The sequence below is a fragment of the Taudactylus pleione genome, unplaced genomic scaffold (genome assembly GCF_031769625.1).
Source record: "Taudactylus pleione unplaced genomic scaffold, aTauple2 ptg000244l, whole genome shotgun sequence".
Taxonomy (NCBI): Eukaryota; Metazoa; Chordata; class Amphibia; order Anura; family Myobatrachidae; genus Taudactylus; species Taudactylus pleione.
The window spans coordinates 12,881,780-12,899,409 of NW_028284646.1; the positions used below are offsets into that span (position 1 = coordinate 12,881,780).

The 17,630-nt window shown below is 47.4% G+C and overlaps 1 protein-coding gene across 1 annotated transcript in view; it reads right to left on the minus strand.

Moving 5' to 3' along the window:
* The window catches only part of ECE2 (endothelin converting enzyme 2), a 98,536-nt gene extending 81,278 nt beyond the window's left edge, over positions 1-17,258 (minus strand). Inside the window, exon 1 of the mRNA XM_088479772.1 lies at positions 17,198-17,258. Coding sequence (XP_088335898.1) covers positions 17,198-17,230 — 33 coding nt within the window. The 5' untranslated portion in view covers positions 17,231-17,258. The remainder of the gene's footprint in view (positions 1-17,197) is intronic.
* Positions 17,259-17,630: the final 372 nt, after the last annotated feature.

Sequence of the window (17,630 nt, forward strand, 5' to 3'; positions counted from 1 at the left end):
GCTCTATGTATTGTATGTTAATCACTAGGATGCAGTCTGTATTCTACACCAGGGTGCAGTCTATATTGTATGTGTTAGGATCTGCGGTTAGCAGATTATTTTTTAATTAACATTGAGACACTGCATTTAATCCTGTCTGTGTGCTGATCACATGTGATCTGTACTTGTCTGTCTGCCTGTGTGCAGTATCAGCTGCTCACTAATTTATTTGCCAGTGTACACAGGCCAGCTGCTCACTGGTCTGTCATTAGGGAGGCTTACAAGGCTTCCTTTGATTGGACTTTGTATCTGTTAAACTACAGCCAGCCCTTCACTCCCTGCCGGTGAAAGTTTCTTGTGCTTCTCAGTCGAGTTCCTGTGCCAGTTTACTGTGTTTGTTTTAGGGGTGAGCGGGTTCGGATTTCTGAAATCCGAACCCCCCCGAGCCCCCCCGATCCGAGTCCGATCCGAGTCAGGCTCGACTTTTCCCGCCTGACTCGGATCTGAAATCGAGGCAAAACGTCATCATCCCGCCTTCCGAGTCTCGCGGGTTTTGGATCCTATATAAGGTACCCGCGTCGGCGCCATTTTCTCACTCGGCTGTGGACAGTGAAGAGGGAGGGTGGGAGTTAGGGCTGTGTAGTGTAGTGTAGTGTAGTGTAGTGTAGTGTAGTGCTGCTGTTGTCCACTACTTCAAAGTCCATAGGGGCTGGCTGTGTTGTGCTGTGCTGCTGTTGTTAATAGGGGCTGTGTCCACTACTTCAAAGTCCATAGGGGCTGGCTGGACTGTGTTGTGCAGTCAGTTCTCCATAGGGGCTGTGTCCACTCCAAAGTCCTGTGCAGTGTCCCAGTCCTAAAGGAGTGCTGTAGTGTTGTCCAGGGGGTGCTCTGTCCATCAGGGGTGCTCCCCCCAAGTGCTAAAAAAATAATATATTTTCTGTGTTTGTGAATTGTGTGCGCAGTAGCCGCACGTGCATCAACAAAGTAGTGCCAAGCGTGCGCCTGTGTCATAAGTAAAGGGCCGGCTGGCTTGACGGTTAAAGGGTGCTGTAACCCCCGAAAGTACACTCCAGTCCAAACCAAAAAAAAATTATTTTCTGTGTTTGTGAATTGTGTGCGCAGTAGCCGCACGTGCATCAACAAAGTAGTGCCAAGCGTGCGCCTGTGTCATAAGTAAAGGGCCGGCTGGCTTGACCGTTAAGGGTGCTGTAACCCCCGAAAGTACACTCCAGTCCAAACCAAAAAAAAAATTATTTTCTGTGTTTGTGAATTGTGTGCGCAGTAGCCGCACGTTCATCAACAAAGTAGTGCCAAGCGTGCGCCTGTGTCATAAGTAAAGGGCCGGCTGGCTTGACCGTTAAAGGGTGCTGTAACCCCCAAAGTACACTCCAGTCCAAACCAAAAAAAAAATTATTTTCTGTGTTTGTGAATTGTGTGCGCAGTAGCCGCACGTGCATCAACAAAGTAGTGCCAAGCGTGCGCCTGTGTCATAAGTAAAGGGCCGGCTGGCTTGACCGTTAAAGGGTGCTGTAACCCCCGAAAGTACACTCCAGTCCAAACCAAAAAAAAATTATTTTCTGTGTTTGTGAATTGTGTGCGCAGTAGCCGCACGTGCATCAACAAAGTAGTGCCAAGCGTGCGCCTGTGTCATAAGTAAAGGGCCGGCTGGCTTGACCGTTAAGGGTGCTGTAACCCCCGAAAGTACACTCCAGTCCAAACCAAAAAAAAATTATTTTCTGTGTTTGTGAATTGTGTGCGCAGTAGCCGCACGTGCATCAACAAAGTAGTGCCAAGCGTGCGCCTGTGTCATAAGTAAAGGGCCGGCTGGCTTGACCGTTAAGGGTGCTGTAACCCCCGAAAGTACACTCCAGTCCAAACCAAAAAAAAAATTATTTTCTGTGTTTGTGAATTGTGTGCGCAGTAGCCGCACGTGCATCAACAAAGTAGTGCCAAGCGTGCGCCTGTGTCATAAGTAAAGGGCCGGCTGGCTTGACCGTTAAGGGTGCTGTAACCCCCGAAAGTACACTCCAGTCCAAACCAAAAAAAAAATTATTTTCTGTGTTTGTGAATTGTGTGCGCAGTAGCCGCACGTTCATCAACAAAGTAGTGCCAAGCGTGCGCCTGTGTCATAAGTAAAGGGCCGGCTGGCTTGACCGTTAAAGGGTGCTGTAACCCCCAAAGTACACTCCAGTCCAAACCAAAAAAAAAATTATTTTCTGTGTTTGTGAATTGTGTGCGCAGTAGCCGCACGTGCATCAACAAAGTAGTGCCAAGCGTGCGCCTGTGTCATAAGTAAAGGGCCGGCTGGCTTGACCGTTAAAGGGTGCTGTAACCCCCGAAAGTACACTCCAGTCCAAACCAAAAAAAAATTATTTTCTGTGTTTGTGAATTGTGTGCGCAGTAGCCGCACGTGCATCAACAAAGTAGTGCCAAGCGTGCGCCTGTGTCATAAGTAAAGGGCCGGCTGGCTTGACCGTTAAAGGGTGCTGTAACCCCCGAAAGTACACTCCAGTCCAAACCAAAAAAAAATTATTTTCTGTGTTTGTGAATTGTGTGCGCAGTAGCCGCACGTGCATCAACAAAGTAGTGCCAAGCGTGTGCCTGTGTCATAAGTAAAGGGCCGGCTGGCTTGACCGTTAAAGGGTGCTGTAACCCACAAAGTACACTCCAGTCCAAACCAAAAAAAAAATTATTTTCTGGGTTTAGCCGCACGTATATATCAAATCGATATAACATAAATGGAGGACCAAACTTTCTCCGATAAAAATAAAATAGAGAAAGATCAAGAACCACTTCCTCCTAGTGCTGAAGCTGCTGCCACTAGTCATGACATAGACGATAACATGCCATCAACGTCGTCTGCCAAGGCCGATGCCCAATGTCATAGTAGAGGGCACATACAATCCCAAATGGCAAAGTTCAGGAAAATGACCTTGAAAAAGACATTTAAATCAGCTGAAGAGAAACGTAAACTTGCCAATATGCCATTTACGACACGGAGTGGCAAGGAACGGCTAAGGTCGATCCCTAGTATGTTCATGACTAGTGGTTCAGCTTCACATGACGATGGAAGCCCTCCTCCCACTAAAAAAATCAAAAGAGTTAAGCTGGCAAAAGCACAGCGAAGAACTGTGCTTTCTAAGAAGATATCACAAATCCCCAAGGAGAGTCCAAGTGTGGTGGTGGTTGCGATGCCTGACCTTCCCAGCACTGGACGGGAAGAGGTGGCTCTTTCCACCATTTGCACGCCCCCTGCAAGTGCTGAAAGGAGCACCCACAGTCCACTTGCTGATATGCAAATTGAAGATGTCACTGTTGAAGTACAACAGGATGAGGATACTGGTGTAGCTGGCGCTGAGGAGGAAGTTGGCGAGGAGGATTCTGATGGTGATGTGGTTTGTTTAAATCAGGCTCCGGGGGAGACAGTTGTTGTCCGTGGGATGAAAAAGCCCATCACGGTCATGCCTGGGCAGAAGACCAAACATTCCACCTCTTTGGTCTGGCAATTTTTCTATCCAAATCCGGACAACAACTGTCTTGCCATATGTACCATATGTAAAGGTGAAATAAGTAGGGGTAGGGACGTCAACCACCTAGGAACATCCTCCCTTATACGGCACCTGCAGCGCGTTCATAAAAAGTTACTGTCAAGTTCAGAAACTTTGGCTAAGACCGTAAGCAGTCCAGGGACACCTAAATCCCGTTGTCCTGTTGTATCCAAGCGCCTGCAAACCACACCGTCAACTCCCTCCTCGTCAATTTCCTCCTTAGTCAGGATCGGAAGTAGTCCTGCAGGCCATGTCACTGGCATGACTGACTCTCCTATCCGGGATTCCTCTGGAGGATCCTGCATTGCTACGCCTACTGCTGCCGCTGCTGCTGTTGCTGCTGCTGGGAGTCGTTCATCATCCCAGAGAGGAAGTAGGAACGCCACTACTTTTACTAAACAATTGACCCTCCAACAGTCCTTAGCGAGGAGGATGAAGTACGACAGCAGTCATCCTGAAGCAAAACGTATAACTGAGGCCTTGACTGCTATGTTGATGTTAGACGTGCGTCCGGTATCCGCCATTAGTGCAGTGGGATTTAGACAATTGATGGAGGTAGTGTGTCCCCGGTTCCAAATCCCGTCTAGATTCCACTTCACTAGGCAGGCGATACCGAGACTGTACAGAAACGTCAGAAAAAGTGTCCTCAGTGTCCTGAAAAATGCCGTTGTACACAATGTCCACTTAACCACGGACATGTGGACAAGTGGAACAGGGCAGACTAAGGACTATATGACTGTGACAGCCCACTGGGTAGATGTATCACCTTACGCAGCAACAGCAGCAGCGTCACCAGTAGCAGCATCTCAGAAATGCCAGCTCGTTACAAGGCAGGCTACGCTGTGTATCACCGGTTTCAGTAAGAGGCACACCGCCGACAACCTCTTAGAGAAACTGAGGGAAATCATCGCCCAGTGGCTTACCCCACTTAGACTCTCCTGGGGATTTGTGATATCTGACAACGCCACCAATATTGTGCGGGCATTACATCTGGGCAAATTCCAGCATGTCCCATGTTTTGCTCACACAATAAACTTGGTGGTGCAGAATTTTCTGAAAAGCGACAGGGGCGTGCAGGAGACGCTTTGGGTGGCCCGAAAAATTTCTGCCCACTTTCGCCATTCAGCGACTGCGTGCCGAAGACTGGAGCGCCAGCAAACACTCTTGAACCTGCCCCGCCATCACCTGAAGCAAGAGGTTGTGACGCGGTGGAACTCAACCCTCTATATGCTTCAGAGGATGGAGGAGCAGCAAAAGGCCATACAAGCCTATACATCCACCTATGACATAGGCAAAGGAGGGGGTATGCACCTGACTCAAGCGCAGTGGAGAATGATTTCCGTGTTGTGCAAGGTTCTCCAGCCCTTCGAACTTGCCACACGTGAAGTCAGTTCAGACACTGCCAGCTTGAGTCAGGTCATTCCCCTCATCAGGCTTTTGCAGAAGCAGCTGGAGAAAGTGAAGGAGGAGCTAAGACGGAGCGATTCCGCTCGGCATGTGGGACTTGTGGATGAAGCCCTTCATTCGCTTTGCCAGGATTCCAGGGTGGTCAATCTGTTGAAATCAGACCACTACGTTTTGGCCACCGTGCTCGATCCTAGGTTTAAAGCCTATGTGGTGTCTCTCTTTCCGGCCGACACAAGCCTGCAGAGGTGCAAAGACCTGCTGGTGAACACACTGTCAGCTGAAGCGGAACGTGACACGTCAACGGCTCCTTCTTCATTTTCTCCTGCAACTGGGGCTGCCAGGAAAAAACTTAGGTATCCTAAGCAACCCGCTGGCGGTGATGCAGGGCAGGCAGGACCAAGTTTGGACATCTGGTCCGGACTGAAGGACCTGGCAACAATTTCTGACATGTCTACTGTCACTGCATATGATACTGTCACCATTGACAGAATGGTGGAGGATTACATCGGTGACAGCATCCAAGTAGGCATGGCAGACAGTCCATACCTGTACTGGCAGGAAAAAGAGGCAATTTGGAGGCCCCTGTACAAACTGGCTCTATTTTACCTGAGTTGCCCCCCCTCCAGTGTGTACTCCGAAAGAGTGTTTAGTGCAGCCGGGAACCTTGTCAGCGAAAGGCGTAGGAGGTTGCTTCCACAGAATGTGGAGAAGATGATGTTCATCAAAATGAATTATCAGCTCTTCCAGGGAGACCAGCCTCCAGAAGGTACAGAGGGACCTGTGGTGGTGGATTCAAGTGGGGACGAGTTAATACTTTGTGAGGATGAGGATGTACACACTGAAGAGGGTGAGGAATCGGTGGATGAGGAGGATGAGGATGACATCTTGCCTCCATAGAGCCAGTTTGTGCAGGGACACATTAATTGCCAGCTTGTTTTGTGGGGGCCCAAACGAACCAATCATTTCAGCCACAGTTGTGTGGCAGACCCTGGCGCTGAAATGATTGGTTTGTTAAAGTGTGCATGTCCTGTTTATACAACATAAGGGTGGGTGGGAGGGCCCAAGGACAATTCCATCTTGCACCTCTTTTTTTTCTTTGCATTATGTACAGTTTGGGGCCTAGTTTTTCAAACTGCCATCCTGTCTGCCACTGCAGTTTCACGCCTAGATGGGTCACGTGTTTGTGCCGCCCACTCGTGTCGCTTAGCATAGTCATCCAGCTACCTCGGTGCAACCTTTTGGACATAAAAACACTATTGTGAGGTGTGAGGTGTTCAGAATAGACTGGAAATGAGTGGAAATTAAGGTTATTGAGGTTAATAATAGCATAGGAGCAGAAAAACCTACAAATTCTGTGATTTTAGCTGTTTTTATGCTTTTTTTAAAAAAAATACAGATCCAAAACACAAAACCCAGAACCCAAAACACGGAAGGGTGGTTTTGGCAAAACCAATCCAGATCCAAAACACGAAGAAAGATCCAGATCCAAAACCAAAACACAAAACACGAAAAGTGGCCGGTGCACACCCCTAGTTTGTTTACTGCCGTTTGTACCATCCAGGCGGCGCAGTCTGCATTCCACCTGATCGTGTCGCTTGTGTCATCTAGGCGGCACGGTGTGCTTCCTCCTCCTGAAGCGCCAGTCTAGCCTGGCGGCTTGTGTCAACTCAGCGACATAGGTGCAACTCAGTGGAGCAGCCCAAATCTTACTGGTTTCTGGACTGATATTAGGAATTCGATTTTTTCTATTCTCCAAGTCTCGGTCCCACTGAATCCTAAAGATTTCCTTTTAACCCAGGCCATCCCTGCAGCCATTTACTATCAAAATAAACTAATCAGGCCATTCTCTCAGTGGCCAGCTGACTGGAAGCAGCAATCATTTATTAATAGGATCGGACTAGTCCAGCGCATGGATTTCATGACCATTATTTGTAAACACTCCTCTAAGTCCTTTTAATAGGTCTGGGAATCTTAATATCCTTCTTTAATGCTCGTTCCTCATTCACTTAACTTTCCCTTCCTTTATCTCTCACCTCTTTTCCTCCTTTTTTCTATGAAGGTTCTAGCCATGCCGTTTCCCCTCCCTTGGATTTCCTTCTGTCCTATTTTATACATATAACCCCCAAATGGGTTTCGCACTAAAACTTATGTCGCTGTCTGTTTTTCCCCCTGCTCTCAGATTGGATGCCATTATTTTTAAATTCCGTTATTTTGCATTCTCTGAAGCTGTGCACTGTGTTTTGCTCCTGCATCCTCTATACCCCATATCCTGCAGGTTTCTCTTAAATTGCCCATGAGCTTTTCTACTATGCAGCCATAAATCAAAGTAGCTCCCAGTCACCCGGAGCAGACAGCTTTGCCAAGTTCTCTGCAGAATCGGTTTAGCCTGAGGAGACACCATTTCCAGTGTCTCCTCCTGCTTCTCACTCCTGATGTGGGCTCGAATTCCTGGCGACCATAGTGCACTATACTGGAGTGGAAACAGGTAAGTGTCTTGTATCCCACAGTCAGCCTTTAGAGGGAGCTTCCCGAGGACATTCCTCAGGAACCTACTATGGAGGCAGGTTCTGTGGGATGAATTCAATTAGGAAGTAATTCATTTGATTAGGAAGCAAGTAAATGCAGCTATACACCACACTTATGTACTGCACCACTGAACTCGTGGATTTTAGGTTGCAGCCCCATGGGCATACAAAAATCCACGAGACTGGGATGCAGAGCTAGATTAAGGTCTGTAGGGGCCAATGGGCAACAAACTTGTGGAGACCCCTATCAGTGATATTATCAAAGTGATATATTGGCAATGTTGCAAGTGCTTTTCAATATATGTTAAACTTGCTTAAATACAATTAAAAATCACACAGTCATCTTTCTGTACCTCAAAATTATCTAGTCCTTTAGTTAGCTGAAAACACTACAATTTTCCATTGTTACAAAAATGTAAAAAATCAGCCATTTGACAAGGACCTAAAATACTTTGTATATGACCACTAATCGCCTTCTATACTCTTATACAATGTTATATGCCACTTTTCTGGAGGTTCAGAGTGCTTTTCCCACTTTTTCATGTACTTCTCCCAGGTCTGGAAATGTAGAATTACTGCATGGTTGCTGTGAAGTCTCGGTTACCGGGCTACTCCCGGGGAGGAAAAAAAAAGGTAGGCAAGTATGGTGTTAGGTCAACCTGTGTTTAAATCTAAAATTAACATGGCTAACAAATTTCTCCCTACTGCTGTGGCTGTAGTCTATAACAAATACCCCTTGCAAGAGCGATTATGCAAGCAGTTTCACTGCAAAGATACGCTAATGTCTGCGATCGCTATGCTGTCGCAGCACAACATAAGGATGCCCACCTTACCTTACACACATTTGTAATACTGCCAAACCATTAGTAACATCGGGCTCGATTCTATTCTGCGCAAAGTGAATAGCGCCAGGAAGCGGCTCCCGGAGCTATTCTATACAATGCGCTGCTAAGCCCGACTAAGAACTTCTTCTTGCACCCCACCGGGGATGCGAGCAGAAATCCGACATAAGTCCAGGTGCGGGGCTGTTTTCTGCCCTTCGCACCTGGAAAACAGCATTGCGCCGGGAAGTTAGGTCGGGGAATGCCTGTTCTCGCGCCTTAAACAGGGTGTTTAGTAGGGGTGAGCGGGTTCGGATTTCTGAAATCCGAACCCCCCCCGAGCCCCCCTGATCCGAGGCCGGTCCGAGTCAGGCTCGACTTTTCCCGCCTGACTCGGATCTGAAATCGAGGCAAAACGTCATCATCCCGCCTTCCGGGTCTCGCGGGTTTTGGATCCTATATAAGGTGCCCGCGTCTGCGCCATTTTCTCACTCGGCTGTGGACAGTGAAGAGGGAGGGTGGGAGTTAGGGCTGGCTGGGCTGTGTAGTGTAGTGTTGTGCTGTGCTGTGCTGTGCTGCTGTTGTCCATAAGGGCTGTGTCCACTCCTCCAAAGTCCATAGGGGCTGGCTGTGTTGTGCTGTGCTGCTGTTGTCCATAGGGGCTGTGTCCATTCCTCCAAAGTCCATAGGGGCTGGCTGTGTTGTGCTGTGCTGCTGTTGTCCATAGGGGCTGTGTCCACTCCTCCAAAGTCCATAGTGGCTGGCTGTGTTGTGCTGTGCTGCTGTTGTCCATAGGGGTTGTGTCCACTCCTCCAAAGTCCATAGGGGCTGGCTGTGTTGTGCTGTGCTGCTGTTGTCCATAGGGGCTGTGTCCACTCCTCCAAAGTCCATAGGGGCTGGCTGTGTTGTGCTGTGCTACTGTTGTCCATAGGGGCTGTGTCCACTCCTCCAAAGTCCATAGGGGCTGGCTGTGTTGTGCTGTGCTGCTGTTGTCCATAGGGGCTGTGTCCACTCCAAAGTCCTGTGCAGAGTCCCAGTCCTAAAGGGGTGCTGTAGTGTTGTCCGGGGGGTGCTATGTCCATCAGGGGTGCTCCCCCCAAGTGCAAAAAAAAATAAAATATTTTCTGTGTTTGTGAATTGTGTGCGCAGTAGCCGCACGTGCATCAACAAAGTAGTGCCAAGCGTGCGCCTGTGTCATAAGTAAAGGGCCGGCTGGCTTGACCGTTAAAGGGTGCTGTAACCCCCAAAGTACACTCCAAACAAAATAAAAAATATTTTCTGTGTTTGTGAATTGTGTGCGCAGTAGCCGCACTTGCATCAACAAAGTAGTGCCAAGCGTGCGCCTGTGTCATAAGTAAAGGGCCGGCTGGCTTGACCATTAAAGGGTGCTGTAACCCCCAAAGTACACTCCAAACAAAATAAAAAAATATTTTCTGTGTTTGTGAATTGTGTGCGCAGTAGCCGCACGTGCATCAACAAAGTAGTGCCAAGCGTGCGCCTGTGTCCCATAAATAAAGGGCCGGCTGGATTGACCGCTAAAGGGTGCTGTAACCCCCAAAGGGCACTCCAAACAAAATAAAAATTTTTTTTCTGTGTTTGTGAATTGTGTGCACTGTGGCTGCACGTGCATCAACGAAGGAGCAGCGCCAAGCGTGCGCCTGTGTCCCATAAGTAAAAGGCCGGCTGGCTTGTCCGTTAAAGGGTGCTGTAACCCTCAAAGGGCACTCCAAACAAAATAAAAAAAAAATTCTGTGTTTGTGAATTGTGTGTACTGTGGCTGCACGTGCATCAACAAAGGAGCAGCGCCAAGCATGCGCCTGTGTCCCATAAGTAAAGGGCCGGCTGGCTCATTTCTTAAAGGGTGGTGTAACCCACAAAGTGCATTACTCTCCAGCAAAAATAAAAAAATATTTTCTGTGTTTGTGTGCGCCTTAGCTGCAAGTATATATCAATATAACATAAATGGAGGACCAAACTTTCTCCGATAAAAATAAAATAGGGAAAGATCAAGAACCACTTCCTCCTAGTGCTGTTGCTGCTGCTGGGAGTTGTTCATCATCCCAGAGAGGAAGTAGGAACACCACTACTTTTACTAAACAATTGACCCTCCAACAGTCCCTAGCGAGGAGGATGAAGTACGACAGCAGTCATCCTGAAGCAAAACGTATAACTGAGGCCTTGACTGCTATGTTCGTGTTAGACGTGCGTCCGGTATCCGCCATTGGTGCAGTAGGATTTAGACAATTGATGGAGGTAGTGTGTCCCCGGTTCCAAATCCCATCTAGATTCCACCTGCATCCTCAAAGCAGCAGCGACAAGCGTGCGTTTGTCTGTTAAAGGGTGGTGCAACCCTCAAAGTGCGCTCCACAAACAATAAAAAAATTATAATTTTTTTTCTGTCTTTGTGAAATGTGTGGACTGTAGCCGCACCTGCATCCTTAAAGCAGCAGCGACAAGCGTGCGTCTGTCTGTTAAAGGGTGGTGTAACCCTCAAAGTGCGCCCCACAAACAATAAAAAAAATCTTTTTTTTCTGTCTTTGTGAAATGTGTGGGCTGTAGCCGCACCTGCATCCTTAAAGCAGCAGCGACAAGCGTGCGTCTGTCTATTAAAGGGTGGTGTAACCCCCAAAGTGCGCTCCAACCAATATAAAATAATCTTTTTTTCTGTGTTTGTGTGTGAAATGTATGCGCAGTAGCCGCACCTGCATCCTCAAAGCAGCAGCGACAAGCGTGCATTTGTCTGTTAAAGGGTGGTGTAACCCTCAAAGTGCGCTCCACAAAAAATTAAAAAATCTTTTTTTTCCTCTCCTTGTGAATTGTGTGGGCTGTAGCTGCACCTGCATCCTCAAAGCAGCAGCGACAAAGCAGCGGTGACAGCATCCAAGTAGGCATGTCAGACAGTCCGTACATGTACTGGCAGGAAAAAGAGGCAATTTGGAGGCCCCTGTACAAACTGGCTCTATTTTACCTGAGTTGCCCCCCCTCCAGTGTGCACTCCGCAAGAGTGTTTAGTGCAGCCGGGAACCTTGTTAGCAAAAGGCGTAGGAGGTTGCTTCCACAAAATGTAGAGGAGATGATGTTCATAAAAATGAATTATCAATTCTTCCAGGGAGACCAGCCTCCAGAACGTACAGAGGGACCTGTGGTGGTGGATTCCAGTGGGGACGAATTAATACTCTGTGAGGATGAGGATGTACACAACACTGAAGAGGGTGAGGAATCGGTGAATGAGGAGGATGAGGACGACATCTTGCCTCCGTAGAGCCAGTTTGTGCAGGGCCAGATTAATTGCCAGCTTGTTTTGTGGGGGCCCAAACGAACCAATCATTTCAGCCACAGTCGTGTGGCAGACCCTGGCGCTGAAATGATTGGTTTGTTAAAGTGTGCATGTCCTGTTTATACAACATAAGGGTAGGTGGGAGGGCCCAAGGACAATTCCATCTTGCACCTCTTTTTTTTCTTTGCATTATGTACTGTTTGGGGCCTAGTTTTTCAAACTGCCATCCTGTCTGCCACTGTAGTGTCACTCCTAGATGGGCCACGTGTTTGTGCCGCCCACTCGTGTCGCTTAGCATAGTCATCCATCTACCTCGGTGCAACCTTTTGGACATAATAACACTATTGTGAGGTGTGAGGTGTTCAGAATAGACTGGAAATGAGTGGAAATTAAGGTTTTTGAGGTTAATAATAGCATAGGAGCAGAAAAATCAACACATTCTGTGATTTTAGCTGTTTTTATGCTTTTTTAAAAAAAAATACAGATCCAAAACACAAAACCCAGAACACCGAAGGGTGGTTTTGGCAAAACCAATCCAGATCCAAAACACGAAGAAAGATCCAGATCCAAAACCAAAACACGAAAAGTGGCCGGTGCACACCCCTAGTGTTTAGTCGCGAGAATGGGCATTCTCCGACTAAACACCTCGCAGAATTGAATAGCTCCAGGAGCTATCTCCCGGCGCTGTTTACATCGCGGGCAATGGAATCGTGCCCATCGAGTACAATTGGAGCCTCATGCACACTTGCACAAGGTCTGACCTTACTAAGGAATTGCTAACCTCATCGCACGCAGTGCAAACTCAAGCTGCGTATGGCATCGCAGTGGCTAATTTATGCATGCCTCTGTAACGGGGTTCAAACGCACTGAATGCCAACCATCTCCCCATTACCACCCCCAAACGGTACTTCCTGTCAATCACTCTGCGATGGGTCTGCGCAGCCACTGTGATCACAGTCCTGACCGCAGTGGAGTGTTCACGCACTTCTATTCATAAGTATGCACAAAATGCAACAATCGGCCGATTGCGTGCGTAATCGCAGTTGCGATCGCTGCTGAATCAGGCCCAATGATCCCTATGGCTACATGCATTTTCTGTAAAGTATCAGTGTCTTTTCTTAAAGAAGTAGATCTTACTAACTACTTTGGGGCTCATTTACAGTTGGATGGAAATTAATTTTATGACACGTCTCTCAGATGTAGCAGTACACGCTTATAGGTGTTGCTAACACAATCTCCCTGACATGCTTTATCAAAAGTAGGTAAGTATGGTATGAGACCAAATGCAGACTTGTCGGCGTTCCCAGTTCGACTTCTATGTGCGTGCATACGCGGCCCGCCGGGAAGTCATATGGTAAGCCACTGTATCTAAGAAACCAACACCATGGAAACATAACAATTACACCTACACGGTGACATAACAGTGTACGATCTTTGAGCCCATAGATCATAAATATGAAGTTGAAGATAAATGACATTAATACATATTTAAACACTAAGGACCACATATACAAATATTCATGCACGTACAAACTACACAGATAGACTATATTCTAAATAACCCAAAAGTCACATCAAAGCATGGGTCAACAACACTATAAACAAATATCAGACGTAGTGATGACTAACAATAAACAGATCAATAGAGAGACTGATATACAAAGTAAAATCATATATAAAAGATTACAAGTTTCTAGCCTCATATTTCCACCAAACCTAAAACCAACCTTGATTGGACAAGGGACAGAGAGTTTATAAATGATAATAATTTGACCTGTGATGCCGGTCTCATATAATGTGTGGAACAGTGGATTACCTGTCAGCTCTCTAGCTCAGCTCACAACCACACCACGGGGAAACGCCAAGGACGAGCCACTGAGGAGCAGAGTAAAAATGGCGCCTTAGATGTCTGAGTCTGCTCTGCCTACCACTCGCAGCCTTGGCTCTGGTCCTAAGCAGTCACAGTCTCGTGAGATTCTGACATCAAAACTCGCAAGACTGTACTGCAATATAGCTCCTCGGCGGTTGCTAAATGCTGTGCCCCGTTTTTTTGTACTAGCTGTGAACAGTGGGTCTAATTCAGACCCGCTCGCGAGTGCAGGACGCTCGCAAGCGGGTCGATGTTACCCAAATGCGCATGCCCACGACGGAGGGAGCTCCGTCGTGCACATGCGCGAGACCCGCATAGCGACAGCCAAGCTGTCGCTCCGGGTCTCGCACCAAAGGGGGCGTGCTGTCGATGGTGAGTGACAGCACGCCCCCTTTGGTGGGCGTGCCGGGGGCGTGGCTGCCAGAGGGAGGCGTTCCCATGGGAACGCCTACCGTCTGGGGCCGGCCCCACTGACATCACTAGTGTCAGAGCCACTACTGATAGAGCCAAAATCACTCCAGGGCTTGCGACAGCGAGACCCTACCGCAGGGTCTCGTCGCAAGCCCGAAGATCGCGATGGTCTTGACCATCGCGACCATCATCATGGACGCTCGCATAAGTTGTGCGAGCGTCCGGGAGGACGCTCCAAATTTAACTAGGACGGCCCTGATTCTGAGCGAGGGCTCTGGTCAGAGCGTCTGGCTCTGAATCAGGGCCACTGTTTGGGGGGCCCTTTATGTGTGAGGGACTGGGAGTGACCGCCCCACTTATAATCCGGCCCTGCTGGGTGAGATCAGGCTGCGAGGGGGCGAGTTCAGCTACCTTTGGCAATGTTTCCGTGCCATTGCAATGGAAACTTGCTCCTAATTTAATTGACCCCTAAAGATGCATATCCACTTGCCGACAATGAAGGACTGCACGATAACGATATTGTTATCGTTCAGTCGTTCATTATACTGTGCAGTGCCCACACTGAGGGGCCTATTCATCATCACTTGTCACAAAAGCAGCTGAAAAAGCAAATTTTCACCTGCAATTGTGACAATTAAGTATTCGGGCCATTCATTAAGAAGGTGAAGCAGGAGATATCATAGATATCGCCTACTTACCTTCTGTTTGCGGAATGGCCCGCTGTCCCCATACACTATTATGGGGACAGAATTCATCAAGCTCCAAAAATATAATATTTTCGGAGCTTGACTGCGGGGGCATTCGCCATCTTCAGATGGCGAATACCCCTGCTGGGGTTCGCAACCCATTCTTCCCTATAGGAAGTAGGTCCGGGTTGCAAGAAAGGATCCTTTCGGATCCCTCCGCCCCTGTCCGGCTCCTTCCGCCGGACGTTGGGGCTCTTGTGCGCATGCATGACCTGTAGGTCGCGTATGCGCAATGACGTCACTGCTCCGACAGGAGCATTGAAAAGATTCACTGCTCCGAAAAGGAGCAGTGAAGCCGCTCGCTCGGGAAACTGATTTCACATCAGCTGCCACCGCGCCGGAGCAATGCTGAATTGCTCCGGTGGCCGCGGCGAATTAGAATGTTAATTATCGGGATCCGTTCGGACCATGATAATTAACATCATGAATAGGCCCCTTCATGATATGTCGTTCAGTGCAGACACCCTGCCTCATCCCCGAACTTGCTCAAATGGATGATATTGTCAGGTTGACCGTCATGTTCGGGCGATGAGCGATGCCGACAACGACCAGTGGGAACGCCCATCGCTGGTCGTTGCCGATATTTTTCTGCACAATTAATGAGCGATTGAACGATAACGATGTTGTAATCGTTTCATCGCTCATTTTTCTCGACATGTGGATACGCACCTAAGAGTTCCATAATTGAACATTGACAACAGACATATGCCACTGATAACATACTGTATTTATCATGTTGCTTTGCTGTTTCTTTATAGAACACACATAGCTATGATGACTATTAAGTTTGATGTAGAACACAGAGTACTGTAAGCACACAATGCACTATGGAGGGTGTATCATCAAATATAGTTATGATTAACGGTATATTTATGATTTAAACAGAAGGTTGCTAAGGCAATCTGTGGGCCACATGCAGAATACAGGGTTAAAGATAAGTAAACTATAGCTAAAGATAAGAAAACCATTAGAGCAAAGTTGCTTTTATCATACCTCCCAACATTACACATGGGAAATCAGGACAAAATAAGCATTATCCCCAAAAATAGTAATCCACGCCCCTTTTGAAGTCTGTGAATCGGGACTGTCCCGCCAAAATGAGTACACTTGGGAGCAGTGGTGGCTCCAGAGGTGGGGCCTGCAGCGCAGTTCAAAATTCAAATAGGGGAGCCACACCAACATGCCAGTGAGTCCCAGCCATGTTTGGTAGTGTGAAATGGCAGTTGGTGTGGTTCCCCTTTTTGAATTTTGAACTGCGCTGTAGCCCCGCCTCTGGAGCCGCCACTGGTTGAGAGATTTTGGCAGGACAGTGGGCAAGGTTCAGTGAGAGTGTATCAACGGAAATGCGGAATATGCAAAGTTGGAAAGAAGTATTTTGGCTGGTGCAAGTGTGCCCTGATGACACTATTGGTTGTGACATGTGCAAAAGGGGGTGTGGCCTCATGCCCTGCAAGGTCAGGTCCTCTAATGTGTATGAAGCGCGCATGCAGCTCTGCTATTTTGGTGTCCACCCCCTCAAATGGTTTCACACGGTGGGGCCCACACACCCCTAGTGATGCCACTGCCATATAACGTATGGATAGTGGCCAGGTGCACTGCAGAGATGTGTACAACTCTATATACAGACGATGATACATACATTTATTTCTGTGCATGCAATGCTGGAGCAGTTACGGCCAACTTGCATTCAACTCTGCATGAGACCCATTATGGGCTATAAGCAAGTTCAGGGTTCACAGCTTTGTGATGTTGTGGCAGAAACAGATGCTACAAACCACTGTTACTATATTGTAATATGGAACAGAAGAATCATGAATACAGATATGTATGTTTGAAAACCAAAATAGATGATATATGTGTCATATTCACTTCAATATGAACTGTATTGTACATATTAAGCAGAAGTAAGTGGTATTCCCTGCTACGTGAGGATTCCTGTTACACATTGATATACCTGCCCTGACAAAATGGTATTTTAGTTTTAAGGTGTGTACACATCTTACATTTACTTTTTATCTATTTGTCATTCAGGACAGGTGCAGATATGCACTACAGACATGTATGCCTGAACATACAGAGGGAACGAGGAACCATCGTTAATATGAAAAGTTTCATAAGTATCATGGGATTAACAGCTCAGGCAGGTGAAGTGGTACAAAGCCTGTGGATGGATGGATGGATGGATGGAAAACAAATTGGAACAAGAATAAAGCAATTCTGCACAGTGACGGGATAGATACATGGAAATGTCTCCTAGAAGATAAGGATTAATAATCTAAAAAATAATATGTGATGGAGAAAGAGAGAGAGAGATGGAGGGAGGGAGGGAGGGAGGGAAATGAGATCTCAAGAATTAAGTTACATTCTCAATTACCTATATTATTTGTAGGCATGTATCCATCTGAATTGGTGATAATGATAATATGTAAACATATTATAATAGTAATATAATAGTAGTATGTATGCAGTATACATCAGTGTAGGGTACATATAGAGAATTGTTACTATCCCTTGAATATGTCAGTGCATAAATGTATATGTATGGGCAGAGATGAAGAATACATTAGTGTGCACCCAGCAGTGTATGTATACAGAGCTCCTATTGGCACTCACGCTGTTGCTGAGATTCTGAAGCGCAACGTTCATAGTGATGATGATGATGGAGCAGCTTCTACATAAGCCAAGCCAAGGAATCCAGAGCCATGCACAGGAGCCAAGGGATACAGTGCCCGCTGCCCATCCCCGGATCACCCTACAGATCCTAGCCAGCCTTGGCAAACTGCAGGGAGATAAGGCCTGAGAGAGGGGGAGGGAGAGGCAGGGCGAAGGAGGGGGGGAGTGAAGCTAGGGCTGCTAACTGGGAACGCTGTGGTTACCATGACAAAACCCTATTGTATCCTTCAACAGGAAGGACAGGAGAGCATCAGATGTTACAGTCAGGGAGGGAGAGGAGAAAATCAGACTAAAGAGGAAAACGGAATGCAGAGAAAGATGCAGAGGATGGAGAAAGCCAATGAGAGGAGACGGATAGAACCAGAAAAACGAT